General features: G+C 42.0%; 1 protein-coding gene across 26 annotated transcripts in view; it reads right to left on the bottom strand.

Moving 5' to 3' along the window:
- The window catches only part of LOC135089708 (uncharacterized), a 227,498-nt gene that overhangs the window by 52,527 nt on the left and 150,610 nt on the right, over positions 1 to 24,361 (bottom strand). For 2 of the 26 annotated variants that reach the window (XM_063985643.1, XM_063985660.1), the window contains exon 5: positions 18,104 to 18,761. The exons of 21 other annotated variants lie outside the window; for them this stretch is intronic. In XM_063985643.1, the coding sequence (XP_063841713.1) occupies positions 18,715 to 18,761 (47 nt within the window). In that variant the 3' untranslated portion in view covers positions 18,104 to 18,714. Of the gene's footprint in view, positions 1 to 18,102; positions 18,762 to 24,361 lie in introns of those variants that run through there. 3 more of the 26 variants (XM_063985652.1, XM_063985659.1, XM_063985661.1) reach the window with 3 other exon arrangements.

Genomic DNA, 24,361 nt, shown 5'->3' with positions numbered 1-24,361 from the left:
CTTTATTAATTAATTTTTTCACTATTTACCTTGCAGGCTATCTCACTGACCCACTGACTCACTGACACACACACACACACACACACACACACACACACACACCAGCTACAGGATCTAACACCTACACCAATCCTACACGTATCTAGGAAAACAAATGAGAGGAAAAAAAAAAAAACGTCACCTGTCGAACCAAAAACAAAGGAAAAATAAACCCCTTCTTCTCTCGCCCCCCCCAAAAAAAAAAGAAAAAGAAAAAGAAAAATGTCCTTTCTTCCTCCAAGACACGTGCGAAAAGGAGGGAAAGAAGGAGAGGGGGAAGGGAAAAGGGGAAGCGGAGAGACGTGAGGGGTGTTGTGGACGAGGGGAGCAGTGGAGGGTCGTTTAATTAGCAGTGGCGACGGTGGTGGCTGTCGGGTCGAGGGGTAAGGGGGACGGTGGGGGAAGGGGCGGTGGGTATCCTGGCAGTGTGGGGTGGGGATGCAAGTCTCATTGTAATGGCCTTCTCACTTGCCTTGGAGATGCAGGAAGAGAAGAGAAGGGAGAGGAAAGGGCGGGGAGAGGGAGAGGGGTTGAGAGGGAAGGGAGAGAAGACAGGACAGGGAAGGGAAAGGGATGCGAAGAGAAAGTGAAGGGTTGAGAAAGGAATTGAAGGTTAACTGTGGAAGGGAAGGCAAAGGAGAACGAGGGAAGGGAAGGGAGGAGAGAGGAAGGGAAGAGAAGGGCAGAGCAGGAAAGGAGGAAGGGAAAGGGATGCAAAAAAAAAGGTTAAATAAAGACGGAAAGGTAAAGGCAGAAGGGAAGGCAGATAAAGAAATGGAGAAGGGAAGGGAAGGGAAGGGAAGGGAAGGGAAGGGAAGGGGGAGGAAACAGTCGAGTCCATACTGCAGTGCATTAATTGACGGCAAACTTTACAAAAAAAAAAAAAATCAAAGGGAAACAAACAACAGGTGCCTAAAAAGAAAAAAAAAAAGATCAAGTACAAACAATAATACCAGCAAATAAAACACACTGGCGGACAAAACACAAAGGAAAAACAGACGAAATACAAACAATGCGTACTATGAGAGCCACACATCCATTTGTTTCCTTCAGTTTCAGAGTGGCGAGCGTGACGCCCCCTGCTGGCCGTGGCGGGGGTGGGTGTCGTGGTGGGGGCATGAAGGGGAGGTGTGGGGAGGCAGGGGCGAGTGTGGTGGTGCGGAAAGGGGACGTCTCTTCCTTTCTCAAGCCACAAATAGAGTTCACGTCATGTTCCGGACAGCTCTTGAGGTTCCGTTCACTAACAGTTGTTTTAGTTTCCCCTTCCTAAGTGGCGAGGAGGGGGGGGGGTGCCCAGGACAGGGCAGGACAAAGCAGGCCAGACCCGCGGTGGCCGGTAATAAATGCCCAGGAATATTCATGAGTTTAAGCGATCCAGGATTTTGCATCGTAAAAAAGAAGAAAACTGGAAACTTTGCTGATGGTAATATTTCAGTGACGGGCAGCTTACCAGGAAACATTTCCTGGTGATTGGACAGTCTGCGGGGCCTGGAGTGCCTGTGGGTGCGGGAGGAGCTGATCTACAAGACTCTTACTGCACCGCCCCACGCATGGAACCCCACGAGGCACTACTGAGAGGGGTGTTAGGATGGGGAAGGGGATGGGGGGAGCTCCACTTCGATGAGGTACAAAGCAAAGTTTTTGATTGGGAAGTCACAAATATCGCCTTGAAGCAGACCGCCTTAACGACACTCGCTGTGGGAGGCTAAGGGTGTCTGAGGGAGGCTGTTGGAGGCTGAGGGAGACTGCTGTGGGGCTGTTGGGAGTTGTTGTGGGGCTGTGAGGGACTGCCAACATTAAGGCGCAGGATGTTGTGGCTCACACGTGCAGAAAAGTGAAACACATAACAGGAGCCTCTCAAGAATAGCAAACCTAGAGGCCCTGAGAGACACCGGGACGTGATGGATGCATAAAACTCCGTAATGCCAGTTGGGGCCCGCGGACGCAGGGCTGGAAGAGTAACCCTAGGAAAGACGCAGCGGTCGGGAGTCCTTCAGGAGGGAGGAGGCTTGGCTGCGGTGGTACAGAAGGGAGGGCTTGAGGATGGCCCATGGAGCCCTTCTTCCTCTGTTCCCGGTGGAGGATTGGAATTATTGAGAAGGAGGATTGATTATTGAGCAGAGGTATTGTAGGGAACTCTTTGTCAGGTTACAGTGGGAGGCCATTGAGTGCAGTTCACCGATTCACCTCCAGGTTTAGCAATTTCTCAACAACTTCAGACTCTTGCAGCGACGGAGACGAGGAGGAGGAGGAGGAGGGAGAGAAATAGGTCAGCAGCGAATTGGGGTGATGGGAGGAAAAGAACATTGTGGTAGGGTTCAGGGACGTACAAGATGGGACACGAGGTCAAAAGGGGCATGTTTGGGGTGAGGTGGCCGTGTTAGTAAGTGGTGTGGGGACGAGAGGGACGTGTTGCGGTGGAGGGGTAAGGGACGGGCAAGGATGGGGTGGTGGTGGTGGTGGTGGTGGTGGTGTGTGGCGGCGGCGATGTATTGGGGTCCGTTCAGGTAAAGGGTGAGGCGGTGACAGGTGAGTGGTTAATTGATGGGTACTGTAACGAGGAGAGAGAGAGAGAGAGAGAGAGAGAGAGAGAGAGAGAGAGAGAAGAGGAGAGAGAGAGAGAGAGAGAGAGAGAGAGGAGAGAGAGAGAGAGAGAGAGAGAGAGAGAGAGAGAGAGAGAGAGGAGAAGAGAGAGAGAGAGAGAGAGAGAGAGAGAGAGAGAGAGAGAGAGAGAGGAGAGAGAGAGAGAGAGAGAGAGAGAGAGAGAGAGGAGAGAGAGAGAGAGAGAGAGAGAGAGAGAGAAACAGTTTAAATGAGAGCGTTTCCTATCGTCTCATTTGTTACGTTGCTCCATTTTGAAACAATGAGAAAGAGAAGCTCAACAATTACAAGAGTCACGAATCAGAAACAAGTCACGAACTCACACACGTTAAAAGAACAACATGAAAGGAGAGAGCGTTATCTTTACTTTGCTGCCTTTTGAACGACTAACGAAATTACGAAACACGAATGAGGAACAAGTCACGAATTAAAACACGCAAAAAAAAAAAAAAAAAAAATGAACCATCTTATTTGTTACTTAAGCTTGATTTTGAACGATAACGAAAGACACGGAGAGAAAAAAAATCACGAAACAAGAATGAGAAAACAAATCAACAAGTCACATATCAAGACACGCATCCCAAAAACTTCTGGTCACCAAAATATTCTACTCTTATCCTCCCCACGAACCATCCAGAGGGGAGTCTACGAGGGAACTGCGAGGTACTGAATTGTCTTTATTTTCAGGGTGACTTGACCTGGGCCCGCGGTGAAGGGAACCTGGCTGGGAGGAGTCGAGTTTCCTGAGGACGTACGTGACTCGTTTGATCTTGCACTGCTCGGCTCGTCCTCTGAAATCTTTCGGTAGGAACTTCTACGTAGGATTTTTTAAGGAACGGTGGTGGTGGTGGTGGTGGTGGTGGTAAAGGTAAAGGTAAAAGGTGAGGTAGAGGAACAGTAATTAATTGGGAGGGGTAGCGGTAGTAGTAGTGGTGGTGTTGGTTGTGGTGATTGTGGTGGTGTTGGTGGTAGAAATAGTAGTAGTAGTAGCAGTAGTAGTAGTAGTAGTAGTAGTAGTAGTAGGATGAGGTGGAGGAAGAGGAGAAGGCGTTGATAAGTAATACTAGAAAACAAGAACATGAATGGAAATTTATAGAGGTTATAAATGAGGTTACCTGCCAAAACAGACTATTTAATTCCACATAACTTTACTAACAGTGTGGAAAAAGGAATAGAAAAAGAGAGAGAGAAGCATCCTCTTTAAGCACCCCATCCTTGGATATATTGCCAGCTGGAGGGACGTGAAAGTGAGAAAAATAATAAACACGAAAGAGAGATTATCCATTGCAGAACTCGGAAGGAACACTGCAATTAACACAACACACGAGACAAAACACTTAAAAACTAAAGAACAATTGAGAAAACGACAAACACACGACGACAAACACGACTGACTTGTTTATCTTGCAAAAACTGATGACACAAAGGTTAATTTATATCACGCCAATTGGAAGGGTTTATTTTAGCCGTTCCGTGATGAAATGATCGTCCTTGCACCTGTCACTCCAGGGCGCCTTGTTCCGCCAAGTGACAACATGACTGGGGGGAAGGGGTGGGACTCGGGAAAATCAGCAGACTCTGGTGCTTCACTGCTTCTGTTTCGCTTTCATTGGCACAACATTGCTTCGTGTTGCGGTGCTAATCAGACACAATGAAGAGAGAGAGAGAGAGAGAGAGAGAGAGAGAGAGAGAGAGGAGAGAGAGAGAGAGAGAGAGAGAGAGAGGAGAGAGAGAGAGAGAGAGAGAGAGAGAGAGAGAGAGAGAGAGAGAGAGAGAGAGAGAGAGAGAGTCTTTATGAAGGGTGAGAGATTTTGGTTAAGCTCAAAGTGATCTCACTAGATTGTCGCTGCCCTGCTGTTGTTTATCAGGAGGAGGAGGAGGAGGAGGAGGAGGAGGAGGAGGAGGAGGAGGAGGAGGAGGAGGAGAGCTAAACGACCCGGGAAACCATGAAATATATATATTCCATTTATTCTCCCTTGTTATTCTTTTTCCACTTTTTCCCCCTTGTCTCTCATCCATTCTTTCTTACTCTTTATTACTCTCTTCCTCTATTACTCTCTCTCTCTGTCTCTTCGTCCGTCCATCATCTCAAACTGCCGCCGTTCTGTTGCAGTCTGTCTGTATGTCTGTGTCTTTGTTCGTCTGTGTCTTCCTTTCTTTAATATTTTTAATCTTTTTTTGTATATACGTATTTGTTTCCTTTTATTCAGGTAAGAAAGAGACGAGAGAAAGAGAGGAAAAACTCCCCCTAACTCTGGATTTTTCATTCCCTTCTTCTCCACCTTTTTTTTTTTCTTTTCTTCCTATTCAGCTTTTCTTTTCGCTTTGAACACTCTCACTTAATTGATGTCTTTTGAGTGCTCGTTCTCCAAATATTCTCTCTCTCTCTCTCTCTCCCTCCCTCCCCTCTCTCTCTCTCTCTCTCTCTCTCTCTCTCTCTCTCTCTCTCTCTCTCTCTCTCTCTCTCTCTCTCTGAGGCAGTGTGTTTTTTCTCTAATTTTCGTAACTATTTCCTCCCATTTTGCCACATTTGAATTTTGGGTTTAAACGTATTTCGTGATAATTTCCCGGTCGCCTCCTTTGATGGTTTCTGACACGTAATTACGAATAAACACAAGAACCTAAACATTTATCGTCTATAATTTAACTTTTCATCTAACATTTAAGGGCGCCGTTTATTTGAGCATTATTTTTTTTTCTTTGTTTATATTTTATTCCGCCCCAGAGACCTGCAATTTTCCGCCTTCTCTTCGACAGTTTCTGACGCTAACAAGTGCAACAAGTTTAAAAATCTTCTTTTGTCCTGCGTGGAAACTTTGCACTTTTCCGTCTTTGATTAATCTTCTATGTTTCATCAAATACTCCATCATCTGTAATTTGCTTGCTTTCTCTCGCAACACTCCCACATGTAAACACAAGCCATACATTTAATTTCCTTCTTACTGTCTTGTTTTGGTCTTGCTGTCTTTCTTTCTTCATCTTATTTATTTTTCTCGCCACCTTCTTGTTTTATCCTACTATTTTTTTGCTTTTCGTTGTTTTATTTCTCTTTTTTTTTTTCCCTTGGCACCTTGGTTCCTCTTTTGTTATTGTTCTTAGTTTCCTTGTCTCCCTGTCTTTTTTTCTTTTCTCCATAGTTTCCTCCTGTTCTTCTTCTTCTTTCTTCTTTTGTTTGGTCTTAATAATTTTTTCCTTCTTATATTCCCTTTTTTTTTGTTTGTTCTTTCTAGTTTCCTTATGTTTTCCTTCGTTTCTCTCTTCCTCCTTGGCTTGTCCTCCTAGTTTCCTTCTGTTTTTCCTTTTTTTTCTTTCCTCTTTTGTCTACTCTTCCCAATTTATTTGTTCTGTTTTCCTCAGTATATTCTTTCCTCTCTTGTTTATCATTTTGCCCTTCATACTTTTCTTCATTTATTTTCCCTTTGTATCTTCCTTTTTCCTTAGTTAGTTCTTCATAATCTTCTATTGTTCTTGCATGGTATCATCCTCTTTCCTTTCTTTATCCTTCGTAATTTTTTTCTCCCGCCTCTTCCAATAAAGGGTTGAGAATGAAGGCAGGTCACATCACACCTTTGCATTTCCTTAATCAAACTTCGCAATCGAGGTGTAATCTTCCGTTCCGCCTTATCGATCCCGGGTGATGCAAACAAATGCCGTAAATTCCTCGCAGCTTTTGTTTTTCGTCTCAACTTTGCACTTTTCCTTCCTCTCACAAAACATTGCCTTTCCCTTCCTCGTGACGATTGCTTTCAATATCTCGCAACCCTTCATCTCTTCTCTCTCTCTGTGTGTGTGTGTGTGTGTGTGTGTGTGTGTGTGTGTGTGTGTGTGTGTGTGTGTGTGTGTGTGTGTGTGTGCAACTTCTGCAGGTGCGTGAACTGTTAGAAAAGTCAAAGTAAACACATGAAACTGCTTCTCTAATACACAATAAGTTTCTCTCGTGTCCATGTTTGCATTTTGTAACCGTGTGTGTGTCTCTCTCTCTTTCTCTCTCTCTCTCTCTCTCTCTCTCTCTCTCTCTCTCTCTCTCTCTCTCTCTCTCTCTCTGTGTGTGTGTGTGTGTGTGTGTGTGTGTGTGTGTGTGTGTGTGTGTGTGTGTGTGTGTGTGTGCGCAAACGGAGAGACAAGAGAACGTCTAAATACATTACATGCTAAATTAAATAAATCCTTCCAAAAAGACCAAGAAAATACGCTAAAGATTTCATGAGTAACCTAATGTATTTTCGTAATGTTTCACGCAGCTTTCTTTCGCTACTGAGTGAAAGGAAAGGTTTTGGAAGGGCGTGGGAGGGCGTGTGTGGGCGGGAGAAAGAGAAGAGAAAAACGTGGAAAAAGAAGGAAAATCGCCCGGGAGAAAAAGAAGCAGCAGGAGGAGGAGGAGATGTGAGAACTTTTAAGGTGAATGACTGATGAGGAATTTTATGAGAGTGACTGGTGTGAGGGAATTAAGATGAGTGAGTGATGAGGACTTAAAGATGGAGGCCCAGTGAAGATTTTTTTTTTTTCTCTGCAAGGATGGAAGTGCCTAGAGAGAGAGAGAGAGAAAGAGAGAGGGAGAGAAAGAGAGAGGCAGAGGAAGAGAGAGAGACACACACGCATCCACAAACACGTTCCTTCATCTCCACCTCTTCGTCTCGTCACGTCGTTCAACTTTTCACGTTTGTCCGCATCAGGAAAGGACGAGGGTGACGTGAGGGATGAGAAAAAAGGTCAAAAGGGATTGGGGTTACTAAGGACACAGACTGACAAAAGGCCAATGATGAGTCTCTATGAGGAAGAGAACACATAGTCTCTCTCTCTCTCTCTCTCTCTCTCTCTCTCTCTCTCTCTCTCTCTCTCTCTCTTCAACACGTCACTAAAAGAATTATGGACAAAAGTTATAGTTTTCTGAAGTCTCTAGCGTGGGTGAACCAGAAGAGTGAAAAGAATGCTCGGGGCAGAATCTGAGGAAGGAATGCTCAATATCCTGTTACATATCACCTACAGGAAATTAGACAGTAGTGCTTTCAGATTCTCATATTTCCCCTTGGATATGGATGAAACAAATGAATGGAAAAGACGGCAAGGTTGAACAGAAAACGTAGGAATAAAACAGGTGAAGGTAAAAGTATATAAAACATGAATACTTTAAAAATTCTCTAACGCTTCAATGACAGATAATAATACTCTTGTTTCATCTTGAGTTTCCTTACCACACCTCTCTCTCTCTCTCTCTCTCTCTCTCTCTCTCTCTCTCTCTCTCTCTCTCTCTCTCTCTCCAGTGATTAAATAAGTGCGTGCAGAGGTAAGAATAAGCTCATTCAAGAGTATTTAAGAACTGAAAGTCAGGAATGAGTAAAAGTTCGGAGGGATTGAGTGTAAAAATGAAGAACTGCACCGGAGTGGATGATGTAAGAGTGAAAAAAAGGAGCGGAAGAAGTATAGGATAAAAGAAAGTGATTAGAAGTGAGTGGAAGGACTGACGACAGAGAGAGAGAGAGAGAGAGAGGAGAGAGAGAGAGAGATGAGAGAGAGAGAGAGAGAGAGGAGAGAGAGAGAGAGAGAGAGAGAGAGAGAGTTTCAAAGTTAACACGAAATCGTAGAAAATTCTGTAATATTCCTTTAAGTTTACAGGCAGATGAGAGAGAGAGAGAGAGAGAGAGAGAGAGAGAGAGAGAGAGAGAGAGAGAGAGAGAGAGAGAGAGAGACGGACAGACACAAAGTTCAGGTTATAAATAATTTAGAGCCAAGTGAAAAGTTTAAGATTATGAAGAATTACAAATGAAAGGAACGCTGCTGACCTAAAGGTGGGTACAACTATGAACGAAAAGAAAAGAAAACAGCTGAAAAAAACACGAGAAAAAAGCCACGATAAAGAAAACGGGTGAAGACGGATCAGTCCCAATAAATCAGAGTCAAAAAGTTATTTATAAAAATCCGTGGAAAAATAAATGGGCTGTTTTTGTTATAACTTGCTAATTACGAGCTACTTTAAACTTTCTGGGGAGGGCGATATACGAGGACGTGTTTGGATTATGAGAGAGAGAGAGAGAGAGAGAGAGAGAGAGAGAGAGAGAGAGAGAGAGAGAGAGAGAGAGAGAGAGAGAGAGAGAGAGAGAGAGAGAGAGAGAGAGAGAGAGAGAGAGTAATCTGATTCACACGACACGGAAATATATGAAAGAAGAAAATTGGTAAAAATTAAAGCAAAAAGTAACCAAAATAAGAAAGGAAAGCAAAAATATAATTCATAGAGAGAGAGAGAGAGAGAGAGAGAGAGAGAGAGAGAGAGAGAGAGAGAGAGAGAGAGAGAGAGGAGAGAGAGAGAGAGACTGTCCGTAGGCGGCGACACAGAAAACCTGTATAAATTGAAGTGGTGTCCCCTTAAATTTAAAAAGAAAACGGAATCAGCCCGCCACGCAATGTCACATCAATACCTCAGCTGATGCCTTGCCTGCTGGAGCTGACGGCTACGTTTGTCTCCCAGCGAGTTGATTGTGTTACTCTTCACGGCCTCTCCCTTCCTCCCTCCCTCCCTCCCTCCCTCCCTGGTGGAGCCGTTGCACAACTTTATATCGAAGTTTTCGCGAAAGTCAAGGAACACAATAGGGGAACAATCTCAAGATGTCATACACAGGAAAGTGGCTAAAGTTGTGAGTAATTAAATAGCTTGACGGGCTGCTGCTGCTGGTGCTGGTGCTGCTGGAGCGAGGAATAAATTAGGTAGTTTGATAATGAAGTTTTTCTCCCCATTCACGGCTCGTTGGTTCAAACAGATGTTTATTTATTTACTTATTTTTCTTAAGGCGCTTGCTTATCTTTGCATGCATAAATAATTCACAGAAGTTTCAATAAATACATTAGTAATTTGATTATGAAACTTTTCTCTTAATTCTCAGTTCTTTTGTTCCTGTAGATTTTTTTTTTCTTGAGTTTAATTCGGTTTGTGTTTATGTTGACATGCATGTATAACAACAGAAGCTTTGATAAATAAATAAAGAGTTTGATAACGAACTCTTTCTTTACATTCACAGCTTGTTTTTACTCAAATGTTTTTTTTTCTTCTTTTCTTTATGGTGCGTGCTTCTCCTCACATGCATAAGTAACCGACAAGAGGTTTCGATAAATACAATAGTAGTCTGGTAATGAAGTTGTTTTCTCTTTAACTTGTACTTAGAGAAATAATGATAGCTTGATATCAAATTTTCTCTTTCCAGTTATGTAATTTTATGTATCAGCATATATGGTGTATCTTCTTAAACTCCTTGCTAATATTCATCTGTGTAAATAAGTACATTGATTTTGTGATAATGGAATTTAGTTTTCCATTTATACAATTTCATATATAGTGTGTAAGGGCGTATTTTCTCTTTGAGGCGTCTGTTCCATTCGTCTGCATAAATAGAGATGAAAAAGAAGGGAATTTCACGCAAGATACAGAAAAAAAGAGGGAATTTTCGTGTAAAGAGTCTAGCGTGCCCCTAATTAGCGAATGGTATTTGAGATAGTTCACTTGCTGTCTCTTAAATAGCCATGAAGATTTACCGACTACAGAGAGGTTGAGCTAATTGGCCAGTAATTACCTGCTACTTTTCCCTGGTCTTTTTTTTAATGATAGAGTAATTTCCGAAAGCTTCCGCTCGCGTAACTACCGTCCAATTTACGAATGTACGAGGGAAAAGAACTGCGAGTCTGTTTGGTGCTTCGCTCTTCGTTTGGTTTTTAAAAAGGAACTTGTGGCGAGCTTTGTGCTGGGAATCTAAACAAATATTTCTTTAGTGTGGGTTGTCACGGGCGCGGTAAGAAGGTTTTTCCCTCTTTGTTCCTCCTTTGTCTATTACAGCAACAAAAACAAGAATTACAACAACAACAACAACAACAACAACAACTACTACTACTACTACTACTACTACTACTACTACTACTACTACTACTACTACTACTACTACTATGAATATTACAGTCAAATGTATAAAAAATCAGTGAAAACAATGATAGCAACAAAAACAACAACAATAATAACACTGAAACAATAATGACAATAAGAATAGCAGTAATAACAACAATAGCAACAACAGCAAGCAAGAACAGCAACACCACCACCAATCCTAACAACAACCATCCTTGCTATCGCCGCTTTTCCCTACTCCCTCCCTCTACCCCTCTCCCTCTCTCTCTGTGCCTCCCATCAACACGAACATTCACTATGCATGGCCAACGAAACGCAACTAATTAACACGATAATGACAAGCAGAAGCACCAGGAACCATTACGTAATACACAGCGAGAGCCTCCACGCCGCCACCCCGCTCCACTCGCCAGCCCAGCCCGCGCAGCCTCTTGGGGGACAAAAGGACAATAAAAAGAAGCGATTATTTGCCTAGAAAAAGAACCGTTAGCTGCAAAAGAAGAAAGGAGGAGCTGCCATTCGTCTAACACTTAAAAAAAAAAACTTGTTGATATGAGAGCGAGGTCAAATAGGTCTTGAAGTACATTGTTTAGTTTACCGTTTACTTTGTTGTTACATGGATAAAATTTGACCTAAAAAAGAAAAGAAAAGGAGGAAGAAGCAAGTCTATCATCTCAAACTTAAGACTTGTTAAGATGAGAATGATGTCAAACAGCATTTTTTTTTTTTTTTTAGCATATCTAGTTTACTGTCTAGTTTATTAACCTTTTCACTGCCATACATAAAAATTCCCAGCACCAAAAATCGCTATGTAAAATCTCTTCAAGTACCATAAGAAAGAAAAGAGAACCATTTTCATAAATTTTTCAATGTCTAGCCAGTATGATGTCTAGATATGGCTACTGAACACAAAGGAATATCTCAAAGTGTTTGTGATTAAAGCAGGATATGTCAGCAGCAGTGCAAAGGTTTAATACGGTGATAAGATTCGTTGTAGTTTGAGTTTAAGTGGAAATAGATAAGTATATTTCCTAAAGGGACTGTCTGATATCTAAGCCTTAAAAAGCGAGCTGTTCTTTTTTAGCTTAAGATGAGAAAGACGCCAGATGGTGTTTAAGTTTATAGTAGCGAAGGGAACGGGGTAAAAAGAAAAAAAGAAGTGACTGTCTGCTATCCAGAGTCTAAAAGGGAGATGTTCTTTTAGTTCAATGTTGAGACGAGACCGGAACCAGACAGTGCTTTCTGAAAATTTAATACAACGATGACAACGAGATCCGGAGTTTTCTTAATTCTAAAGCGTCGGTTTGAAAACTAGACGCCTAAAAGTACCGGTGTTCTTTGAGCTTAAGACGGGAACAGGACCAGATGGTGTTTTCCTCAAGTTTACTGTAACACTAAGACCGGGATTTGGTTAAGCTTCTTTTAATCTTCACGCGTAAAAAAAAAAGTTCAGGTGACTTTTATTCAAGAAGAAATAAAACAATGATTGATTTTCAGAACGCCGCAGCAACGGGGTCATAGTGCGCCGTCGTTTAGGAGTGAAAATGGAGTGTAAATGTTGTTATGGTCGAACGGAGCGATCTTCCGGATACCATTATGAACATTATGAACATTTGCCTGTGTGCACGTAGTTTTAAGCGCATTTATGCATGAACGTAAAGGCATAAACACAAATGCACACGTAAGCGTCATCTGTGTGTGTGTATGTGTGTGTGTGTGTGTGTGTGTGTGTGTGTGTGTGTGTGTGTGTGTGTGTGTGTGTGTGTGTGTGTGTGTGTGTGTGTTAGTCATTCAGCCAGTTAGTTAGTCAGCCAGTCAGTTAGTCATGCATGCGATCAGTCATTTAGCCAGTTGCTGTGTGTGTGTGTGTGTGTGTGTGTGTGTACTATAATAACCTTGCCTAAATCCAGCTTGATTTTCTTTTATAATATTATGACTATCAGAATAAGAAGTTAACCTGTCATTTAGCACAGATGTGAATACCTTACCTAAGCAACTTAACAAAGTTATACCCCTATAATTGTGTGGGTCATCAACATCACCTTTATTCTTATACAATGGGACAATAACCCCTATCAACCATTCTTTAGGTAAATATCCTGTATCCAAAATCCTATTAAAAAATTTAACATACAAATTAAGCATATTTTTTGTACTTTTAATATATATTCATTAACAATATCATCATATCCAGGTGCCTTGTCATTCTTTAGTTTTCTAATAGCTTTCAACACTTCATGTTCTGTAATGGGCTCATTCAGTGTTTCCTCTTCCCCAGATTCAATTGTAGCACTTTCTAGTTCACTTAAATGCTTATCACTTTCACTAATTTCCTCTGATAGATTCTTAAAGTGTTGATGAAAATCTGCAAGTGTAAGTGTAGTTTTGCTTTTATTTCCATCATTTTCCTTTAATATTTTCCAATATGTTTTTGGATCTTTATTTCTGTTTGCTTTTAACTTAATCAACATATTTTCTTTTTCCTTATTGTGTACTCTTTTCAGTTCAGCTTTGTACTTCTTGCTTTTTTCTATCATATCTTTCTTATTATCCTCACTCCTCCTCAGATTATATTTATGTCTAGCTTTATGGTATGCTTTCCTTGTATACCAACAAATATTATCATATCCAGATAAACTTGCATTATTACTTTGCTTAACATAATTTTTCTTTTTCTTTGGTGGAAAAACCTTTACAGCTGCTCCTAATAAAATATTCTTTATTCTAGTACTTACATCTTCAATGTCCATAGAATCCATCTGCTCTATTAACTCTTTTACCTGATTTTCATCAATTTCTGCTATATAATCCTCTTCCTTAGATGCTCTCCACTTACTTGGTTGATTATAGTTACTCACAGGTGCTATATTGGCATTGTTAATAATTGCATACTCAATATTTACTTTAAGCTGTACATGAATACCACAATGAATATCTGAATACAATGGGTCATAGTCTAGCACTCTAAATTCATTTACATCTTTTAACAATGTTGGTGAACCTATAACATAATCCACAAGAGTGCCATGTGTAGTTGTGGGTCTCCCCACTCTGAGATCTCTATCTACTCTACCATTGAAAATACATACCTTATTATTACAACATATTGTCACCAAATTTCTCCCATAAGAATTCCTATCCTGTGTTACATCTTGGTTATACCTTGTTACATCCACTCCCATTGCTTTAAGTATGTTTTGTACCTCAAATAGATCACCATTACCATCATCATCAACATCATCATCATCATCATCATCATCATCATCATCATCATCATGAAGTACATCTGGCAAAACATAATCCAACAGAGTTCCAGTATGTGAGTTAAAATCTCCACATAATAAATGTGAGTAATCATCACTTGTATAATCCAAAGAAAATTATCAATTTCTTCAAAGTATTCCACACTTGCATATCTAGAATTAACTGGGGGAATGTATACCACACTGATAATCAAATCCTTATCTAACCTTAAACTTCTTTTATCTATTAAAATAGATATGAAAGCCTTACCCTCAGTCTTAATAGTCTTCCACTTCAGCTTAATATCCCTTTTAATAGCAAGCACTAAACCCCCTGATTTATATCTACTGAGTTCATGTCTGTTTTTGAATACTATATCAAATCCAAGGTTTTTCATACTGGGAACAATATTTATCATATCGACATCATCACATTTTGTTTCACTTATACATAATACATCATACATAACACACAAGTCCTTGAATTCCGTTGTGGTTAACTTTCCTTTCAATCCATTGACATTTAGTGTTAGTAAAGAGAGTTTTGAAATATTATTAAGATTAGTAATAGATTTAGTATGGGAGACAGTTGTTTGAATTTTAGCTTTTGTCTGTGCTCCATATTTGTCCTATGCGTTGTTACTTAGGGTCTTATTAATCATGTTGTCAAGTTTCAGCCTTTTCCAATCAGGCTGTAATATACCTGTTTTGAACAAATCATCTGGTGTATGAATTTCAACTGGCCTGTTTTTATCTGTGAGCCACACAAGTATTTTACCATCCCTAGTGGTAACACTTTTCACATTTGGCTGCTCCTTGACAATCTTGAACATTGCAACTCGCATGGGTGTAAGATCTTCATTCACGAATACTTTCCTCTGTTTCTTTTTAAGTTCAGCTCTTTTCTTCAGCATTTCATTTCTTTTCTTCCTATGGCAGAACCTTACAATTACCGGTCTGCTTCTATTAGATGCTTGAGGTTTCCCGAGTCGGTGAGCAACAGAGATGTTGTCAGATACAAGAGTCACCCCCATATCTGCTGCCAGTTCAATGACTTTGGCTTCGACTACATCCTCTGTTTCTTCATTTTCTTCTTCCAAGCCGTAGATGCATAGATTATCCTTTCGTTGGTATTGTTCAAGCTTATCTGTCTCATATCTATTTAGTAGAGCCTGTTTTTGTGAGGTATCAAACATTTTTGCTAACTCACTAGCCACTTCCTTGAAAGCTGTAGTCACGGCCGAGGATACGGACACTGCTATGATCTTAGCAAGCTCGGGAACAAGCTTTTCTGTTATTTCCTTAGTTAGTTTACTAGCTTCTCTGGTTTCTCTACCTTTGACATCCACAGTTATGTCTTTTATCCCCTCCTCCACCTTCTCCTTCACTAATTCTTCTATGTTAGGCAAGGAAAGAGATGCCATGGTAGTGAAACACTGAACAACAATGTTTACCTCTGTGGTTTGACAGCTCTGTCGTCTGCTAAAGCCAGCTGATACCAGTCATTTACCTTGCTTTCTTCATGTGAACACCTTCTCTCTTGCTATGTTCGCCTCTCTTTGATTGTGTAAGTCTCCAACAACTCCAGCAGTAGTCGGGAGATGTATAGAATCCCACTTCATCAAGTTATAGTTGATAGAATGCAGGAGCAGTGGTGGTGCAGTGACTTAGTGTGTGTGTGTGTGTATATATGTGTGTGTGTGTGTGTGTGTGTGTGTGTGTGTGTGTGTGTGTGTGTGTGTGTGTGTGTGTGTGTGTGTGTGTGTGTGTGTGTGTGTGTGTGTCCTCTGACAATGTATCTGTCTATATATTTCTCTTTCAAAAGCACAGTCATACGAGAGAGAGAGAGAGAGAGAGAGAGAGAGAGAGAGAGAGAGAGAGAGAGAGAGAGAGAGAGAGAGAGAGAGAGAGAGAGAGAGAGAGAGAGAGAGAGAGAGAGAGAGAGAGAGAGAGAGAGAGAGAGAGAGAGAGATGGCCCGCAGTCAAGCACAGTCAACAGATGTAAGCCTCCACGCAATTCAAACAGACAGTACTTTTTGTTTGCTTTTTGCCGACTGGCACTCCAATCAGGCTGTTAGTTTGTTTCCGCTCCCTTTTTTCGATAAATTTGATTGTAGTCTGGATGTGTGGCTTGAATGAGGATTATATAATTTTTCCCTTTTTTTTGTTATTTTTAATGAGGATTGTTTTTTTATTCGTTTTTTTGTTATTGTTTTTCTTTTTTTTTTCTATCAATGGTGTTGCTGCTTGCGTTCATTAGTTTGTTCGTTCGCTTACATGTTGTTGTAATGATTTGTGTTGCTTTTTGTTTAGTTTAGTTTCTGTCTTCCTTTGTTGGCTGGGTGGTTTAAAGGTAATCTTCCTTTTCCATCTTCACCATCATCATCGTTATCATCACCATCACTGTCGTCGTCGTAATCTTGTTATTCTGTGTTTCTTCTTCCTTTTCTTGTTGCGAATGCGTCTGTGTAAGACAAGTGCTTCTTTTAATTATTTTTTTTCTTATCATTATTCTTCTGCATATTTTTCCTCTCTTCCTGTTATTTTATGCTTGTCTTTCTTCCTTTGTTTTACTGAAGCTTTTGTTAATAAAACACTTCTTACTCTTCTTTTAACATTATCATCATTACTACAAAAAAATACACATGAATTCTCCCACCCACCTTTCCCCGCCCTCTCTCTCTCTCTCTCTCTCTCTCTCTCTCTCTCTCTCTCTCTCTCTCTCTCTCTCTCAACAATTTCATAACGCGAGGATTTCCAGGCTTTCAGACTAACTCACCGCATTAGGAGGAGAAAGAAAGAAAGGACACATATTTTGCCACCTACGAGTGCATGCGAGGCGATAAAACACGCATACTCCATCAAATCAAGCCCCGCGAGACACCCTGACGAAGATCCTCACATTCTGCTGACGGAGCCTACTTGTGCGTCAGGTGGTAGGCGGGCGGCGCAGGCGGGGGTGGCTCTCGGCGTCAGTTCCTCCGTGCCCAGTGCCGTTAATGCAATCAGACGAAGGCGCTGACGGTGCCACTCTTGATCGGTGAAATTCAATTAGTTTAAGGGTGATTTGAGTTGTGGCACCACGCGACAGATGGAGGAGGAGAAGGACGAGCAGGAGGAGGAGGAGGAGGGCGTGGTGGTGATGAAGGTGGTGGCAGTGGTGAAGGAGGAGGAAAAGCATAGAATTTAAAGAGAAACATGAGGAGGAAGGAGTACGAAGAAGAGGCATGAAGATAAGGAAGAAAGAGAAAGAAAGAGGTAAATGACGAGGAAAAGGACGGTAGGAATGGAGGAGCAGATGAGGGAAAGGAAGAGAAAGAGGTAGACGAAGACAAGAAAGGAAAAGGAGGAGTAGGAGGGACAGAAAAAGACAGTGGTAGATGAGGAAGAAAGGGACGGCAGGGATGGAGGATGAGGGAAAGGAAGAGAAAAAGATAGACGAAGACGAAGACTGAGAGAAAGAGGAGGAATAGGAGGGACAAACAAAAAAAAAAAGACAGTGGTAAATGAGGAGGAAAAGGAGTTTAGGAAAGGAAAAAGGATGAAGATGAGGAAGGAAAGGAACAGAAAGGTGTAGATGAAGAGGAAAGAAGAGTAGCAAGGACAAAAAGATGAAGAGGAGAAGTAAAAGCGACAAAACCCCCAAAAAAGAAAAAAAAGGCACAAAAAAGGCCAGAGGTGAAGGGGATAAAGGCAAAGAAGAAATATGTTTCCCGATTTTAGTAAACTTTAACTGCTCTCTCTGGCAAGGGTCGAGGATAGGCCTACAGCAGGAATGAGCCGTGAAGCCCCCGGTAATGCGCCTCCTTTCTCGCCGCGGCCTAAGGGAAGGATCCAGGAATAGGCTTCATTGGGCGGGGGTTTCATTACCCATATATTTCCACTTATTGGAATTTCACGTTGGCGACTTGTTTCCGGTGTGAAGGCTCTGTGGGGGAGTGGGTAGGTAGGGGGTGTGGTGGAAGGTACGTGGGAAGGAGAAGGAGAAGGAGGAGCAGGAGGAGGAGGAGGAGGAGGAGGAGCTGAAATAGGTAAAAAAGGTTAGAATTCATGGAGGGTCGAGAAGGGAGGTAAAGGAAGAGAACGTAGAAGAAAAGGAATGAAACAGGAGGGAAGAGAGAATAGGAAAGGAGGAGGAGGAGAAAACATGAAAAGTACGTAGGAGTAAGAGAAGAGCTGGTGTAGAAGGAGGAAGATGAAATTCACAAAAGAATAGGAGGAGAAAGGGGTAAAGGAAGAGAAGCGAGAGGAAAGGGAGTAAAAGAGGAGGAAAGGGAGACTACGAAAAGGAGGAGGAGGAGGAGGAGGAGGAGGAGGAGGAGGAGGAGGAGGCGCGAGAGCCCAGCCGGGGACAGTCGGGCGTCAGACACCGGACGGAGCAGCGGTGCCTCTCTTTGCCTCTCCTCGCCACCACCCGGCCACCTGGCGACCCCTGTAGCGGGCACTCCTCCTCCTGTCAGGGGCTCCTCGAGGTGTCATGATGGTGATGGCGTGTGAAGGAAGCTCCCCGTATGGAAATAAGCACGACTGATATATCATTAATCGCTTTTACTGACCATAGTGTTAAGAGTCGTTTCAAACAGACAACTTGCAGTGGTGGTGATTTTTACAGCACGGAAACACAAAACAAAACAGTGAAAAATATTACTAGTGTCGCCGGGAAACTGTGCACTCTTTCCCCCGGTGTCTCAGGCGAGTTATCCCGTGCCACACGTCCCCAGGGTCCGGTGAGACACTGCAGGGCGGCGTTGACCTTAGCGGTGCCCAGGGAAGTCTAAGGATCTCACGTAACACAGTTCACTACCCCAGTACCCCAGCCAGCCATGACGGGCGTGCAGGCGTGGGCGGTGTGGTGCGTCCTCACTCTAGTTTCCTCTGGTAAGTACCCACCCAAGGGCCTCTCCTCTCCTGCCAGTAAGCTGAGTATCCCTGCCCTCCTCAGCCTCGGCACTAAACGCCTTGAAGTGAAGGGTGTATTAACGCGGTGCACAACAACGCTGTAGATAATTAAGGGCTGGATGTAAAGTGTGGATTTGTAACAAAAAGACGAGCAATATAATAATATAAGTGTCAGAAACCTGGAAAAGAGAATGCAGCGTGTTTATTTGTAATTACGAGAAAAGCAATACATGTGTTCACACGCGGCAGAAGAAAACTGAAAAGGCAAAATAGTACATGTACCTGTAAAAGGAAGGCAGTCTTCTCGTGTACACGTCAAAAAATTGGAAAATAACAAAATACTTTTATTCATACGAAAAAAAAGAGTAAAAACGTAATCGCTCATGCATCAAAAGGCTGGAAAAGGAAAGCACTAATGTCCTAAATTGAACAACTCGAGGCAATTTTAAGAGTGTGATATTAAAAAACTTGCAGTACAAACGTGTTAAAACACGCAACATGACTTGAGGGCACAAAAAAAGGGAGCTTGTTATCATAAAGTGCAGAATTAAAATGGCGCACGAACTGACTGACACACACACACACACACACACACACACACACACACACACACACACACACACACACACACACACACACACACACACAGAAAGCAGGAGCCAATCACGGAAAAAGCCTTGGTTTTGACATCTCGCCGGGCGCTTCTCTGAATTCAACATGATTAGTTACATTTTCCCGCAAATCCAACTTTCTAGAACCCAACCGAGGCGAGGCGTGTGGATTTACGAGCAGTATAGCATATGAAAATAAGAATTACTATTAAAATGCAATCAATTGGCTTATCAATACAGGAAAAACAAAACAAAGGTATTGTGTGGATTAGTACATTTGACGCCCGTGTGTGTGTGTGTGTGTGTGTGTGTGTGTGTGTGTGTGTGTGTGTGTGTGTGTGTGTGTGTGTGTGTGTGTGTGTGTGTGCTGCAGTCTGGCTTGCTGTCGGAAGTGATGTGGTATGTGGAACAGCGAGGGAAGGCAAGGCGTGTTAGGTTAATGATGTCAAGCAGTGAGCTGTAATGTGGACCCAGCCTGGTGGTGGTGGTGTGTGGTGGTGGTGTGTGCGTTGTGGCGCTGATTACACTGCTGCTGGTGTAGTGAAGTATACGGTGTGTGCAGTATTATGTGGCGACATTCACCAGAGCATACTAGCCGTGGTGTTCCGTGCGGTGTAATGGTGTGGTGTGGTGTGGTGTGGTGTGGTGTGGTGTGGTGTGGTGCTGCAGTGAGGCGCGATCAAGGGAATGCTCCGCCAAGTGACATTAAACATGTATATGGCTTTTTTTCGTGTTTAGTAGGAGGGGCATGTGTTGTTAGCAGCAGGGAAATTGGTTAGCCTAGTGTTAAGCGCCGAGAGGGAGGGAAGGAGGGAGGGAGGGACGGAAGGAAGGAGGCAAGAGGGAAGAGATAAAGAGCAGGGAGTGAAAGGAAGGGAAAAGGAGGAAAGAAGCCTTTGAGATTTGGGTGTTGCTTTTTTTTTTTTTTTTGTGTGTGTGTGTGTGTGTGTGTGTGTGGCGGGGAATACTCAGAGCTGCCGGCAATGTCCTTAGTGGTGTGGTGGGAGAGAGAGAGAAAGAGAGAGAGAGAGAGAGAAAGGGAGAAAAAAAAATATTCCAGCAGTCTTTTCAAAATATTCCTTTCGGTGCATAAACACATTACTTCCGGTTCACTGCACGTGTGGAGTTACGAGTTTTTTTTTCCTTCCCACCGCAGTGTATTTATGTTTTCTTTACTTCACGTTCTCCGTCTGTCTGTCTGCTTGTATGTATGTTCGTCCCTCTAAGCCCACACTCCCATATACACAAATCTATTCAAACAAACAGGCAACTGTATACAAGAAAAGGTTTGCATATGCATCATATGAGAGAGAGAGAGAGAGAGAGAGAGAGAGAGAGAGAGAGAGAGAGAGAGAGAGAGAGAGAGAGAGAGAGAGAGAGAGAGAGAGAGAGAGAGAGAGAGAGAGCGTGTGTATGCATATGTATGTCATGATGGATGACTCAAAATCGACACATTTAGAGGAAACAGAGCGTGCAAAATATATAGAGAGAATTCTGATCCTCTTAGTATTGAAATTTTTTGCAGGACTTGTGAATCCCAGCAACCTTGATCCCCCTGGAAAAAAAAAAAAAAGAGGAAAGAGAGAAGCGAAAGAAACACCCACGAAAACCAAAACTAAAAAAAAAAGAAAGAAAAAAATAGTGAATTAACAAGAACGTAACATACATGACAGAATATTTATTACCTTATTATTTTTTCCCCCCTTCCCTATCTGCACTTAAACATGTCGTGGCTTTGGATGAACGAGGCCAGCTTATGACGTGATCTTATGTTTATGTGACTGAGGGGAAGATTAAATAACGATAGAATATGTTGATGTTACGGCGGGAACCATCGAGCCACCAGACGGATAATCCACAGCAGAACAATAAACGAAGCCAGCCTAGCGAAGCCTTCTGAATGGGGCTTCAAAATGACGATCATCATAAGAGGTGGAGAAAATTTGTGAAAACGGGGAAAAATGAGAGAGAGAGAGAGAGAGAGAGAGAGAGAGAGAGAGAGAGAGAGAGAGAGAGAGAGAGAGAGAGAGAGAGAGAGAGAGAGAGAGAGAGTGAAAAAAGAAACAAACGATGCTTGTGTCCTCATGAATCTGAATTACCTAAAAGGGAAGCGTGGAGGACCAGGAGAGAGAGAGAGAGAGAGAGAGAGAGAGAGAGAGAGAGAGAGAGAGAGAGAGAGAGAGAGAGAGAGAGAGAGAGAGAGAGAGAGAGAGAGAGAGAGAGAGAGAGAGAGAGAGAGAGAGAGAGAGAGAGAGAGAGAGAGAGAGATAAAAAAAAAAAACCGTATATAAGTAACCAGGGCATTTGGCTGCTCCAGGAAGGCTGTGAGTGTTCTGAATATGTGATATGGGGCCGAGAAACCACGGGAGGGGAGGACGGCAGGCGAGTGAAAGGCCCAATGGATGCGCTGAATGGCTCGTGCGGCTGCTGGGAAGACATGGCCATATACACTAAGGCCCTAAAAAACATGCTAAGGCCTTTCCTTATGACCTTAGAGCATGTGAACCTTGGCCACAGTGGGGAAAAGAGGTTGAACTGAGAAAATTAAGCCAACATCTTGAGAAACGTGCTGAGGACTCTAGGAAGATTTTGATAGTTTTCATAGCCATCTAAGACAATTTTGAGACTATCTCCAGGCTGCGTATGAGATGTAAGGGCCATTGAAAAGAGTCCTGGGAGTTTCTGGAAGGCTGAGGACGAAGGAGTTTAGATTTTCGAGCAAATTAGGAGCCTCGGGTGACGTGAAATGAGATACACAGCAGCTCTCACTCTCGTAGACGACTCCCGCTATCATGTACCCAAACGCAGCATTCACAAGGGCTAGGGTTCTCTCCCCTCCCAACAAGATGAATGGCAGGCCGTGTGTATAGATGCTCAGGACTTAATGCTCCTGTAAGACCCAATAGTGTCAATGCTATGGATCTCAGGACGCGGCGGTGTCACAGGACGAACGTGGAAATGCAGTTGTGAGGGATAATGACAAGGGACTCGGTGTACCTTGTAGGATCCAATATTGCAGATGCTAAGGATCTTACACGAGACGAAGGTGGGATTGTGTCACAGGCGGAACGTGGAAGGGCAATTGCGTGGGATAATGAAGCTATATTTTTTAGCGCGGCCATGTTTCAAGCAGCGCACGTCTCCCCGCGAGCAAAAACGTGCAGACGTCGCATCCGTTTTAACTCAAGGGCACATCCATTGCGATTCTTGGAGGGCGCCTGGCAGGAACACTCCTCGGGTTTTAACTCTTAGAAATATCAGCGGCGTTCTTTCTCTCAAGGCGAAGGAGAATTAAATATTTGAGTTTTGTGTTTCATTTTTGCGAGTTGTATTTCAGTGGCTTTGAAAGAGAAAGAAATAGCAAGAAGGGCAGCGTTTCTTTTCTAACGCGACGCAAAACTAAACTTTAATTTTGATTTTATATCTGTTTGTTATATATTTCATTGGTTCTGGAAAGACAGGGAATATTCAGACGATATAAAACTACCAGACGCGTTTCTTTTGACACAAAGGAAAATTAAAACTCACAGTTTTGTGTCCACTGATGCCTGTTATATTCTAAAAGAGAAGATACAAAATGGGGAGGGGGATTTATTAATATTACGGTGCAGTGAGTTATTTTTACGAGCTGTGCGTTGTGACTGTTTAATTCCTTTGACGAAATGAGTCAATAAGTTTTAGGTAACGAGTTAAATCACTGGAACGTTCACTCTGCAATCTATTCTTTCATCCAGTTCTTTAATCGCACTGCAAAATTCAACGAAATGGCAATAAATAAAGGGACCAACTTGCATGGATTAACGTCACATTTTTCACGTTGCAACACTGATAGGGAAGACATTAATTAATAAAATGTATGTAAATAACACTGCCGCCATATTCCCTATAATGATGGTGGTGACAGTGATGATGATGATGATGATGATGATGATAATGATACAGGTGGTGATTACAGGAAAATAATTGTTAATCCCATCAACGAAAGTATCACCTAACTTAATTTCCCCCTTGATAAATTCACCCCATGAAATATTCCACTGAACTAACTTGACCTAATATAATTTATCGAGGCGGATGTATTTTTGGGGAAAGCTGTGTGTAGAATATTCGTGGGAGAAATTTACGTGTGACGAACTTCCGATAAAAAAGAATAGGAATAAGTGAAGAAGTTAAGTGGTGGTTGAAAAAAAAAATGAGAAATAAAATAAAATAAGATAAGTTAAACTTAATAAAGTATAATAAGAAGATAGATAAAGAAAAATTGTTTCCCTTCATTATATAACTCCATGATGTTTTTTCCCATAATCACTTACAACTTTTAAACACATCTATATTAGTCTTAAAAATAATTTGACATCTTAAGAAAACACTTTTACCTAAATACTTTTTTCTGTAAGTTCATGTAAACAATTTTTTTTACAGGACGGCGTTTAAAAGCTTAAGCACAGCAGTAAAAAGATGAAATAAACAAAAACCACACTGAAAGTCCCTATAAGAAAACACTAATAACGAAATACAATAAGTTAAATAATGATAATCTACTGATCCAGAAAAAGGAAATTAATTGGGTATTCAATAAGGCACGTAGGGTATGACAGGTAACCTAATTATGCCTCATTGTTATTCAGATCTGGTTTATGTTTGAGAGTTCATAAAGATATCGCTATTCTGGTCAGATGAGCTTGTAGCGGGAAACAATTTGCCCAACATAGTCAAACAATGCACCGATAGTAATTAATTCCACTACAAATAGTTTTTTAAACTCACACAAGCCTCAAAAGGTGTTGGCAGCCTTCTAAGTCAATCTGAATTACAAAGACAGTCAATCCAAATCACTTAAGAATAACAGAACATAAGAACATAAGAAAATAAGGGAAGCTGCAAGAATCCACCAGGCCTACAAGTGGAAGTCCCTGTATTTATCTGTATTTACTTAGTCAGGCAGTAAGACAGTTCATAATGATTGCCACTTGGTACAACTTTCCCTAATTACCAATCACTCTGATACATCTTTACTTGTTCTACAGCCACGTCCAATCTTTGAATGGGGAAGAAATTGCAAATTGCATTCTTTTTCACCCCTAACT

The sequence above is a fragment of the Scylla paramamosain genome, chromosome 33 (genome assembly GCF_035594125.1).
Source record: "Scylla paramamosain isolate STU-SP2022 chromosome 33, ASM3559412v1, whole genome shotgun sequence".
NCBI lineage: Eukaryota > Metazoa > Arthropoda > Malacostraca > Decapoda > Portunidae > Scylla > Scylla paramamosain.
This window is presented reverse-complemented; position numbering and strand designations above follow the sequence as displayed.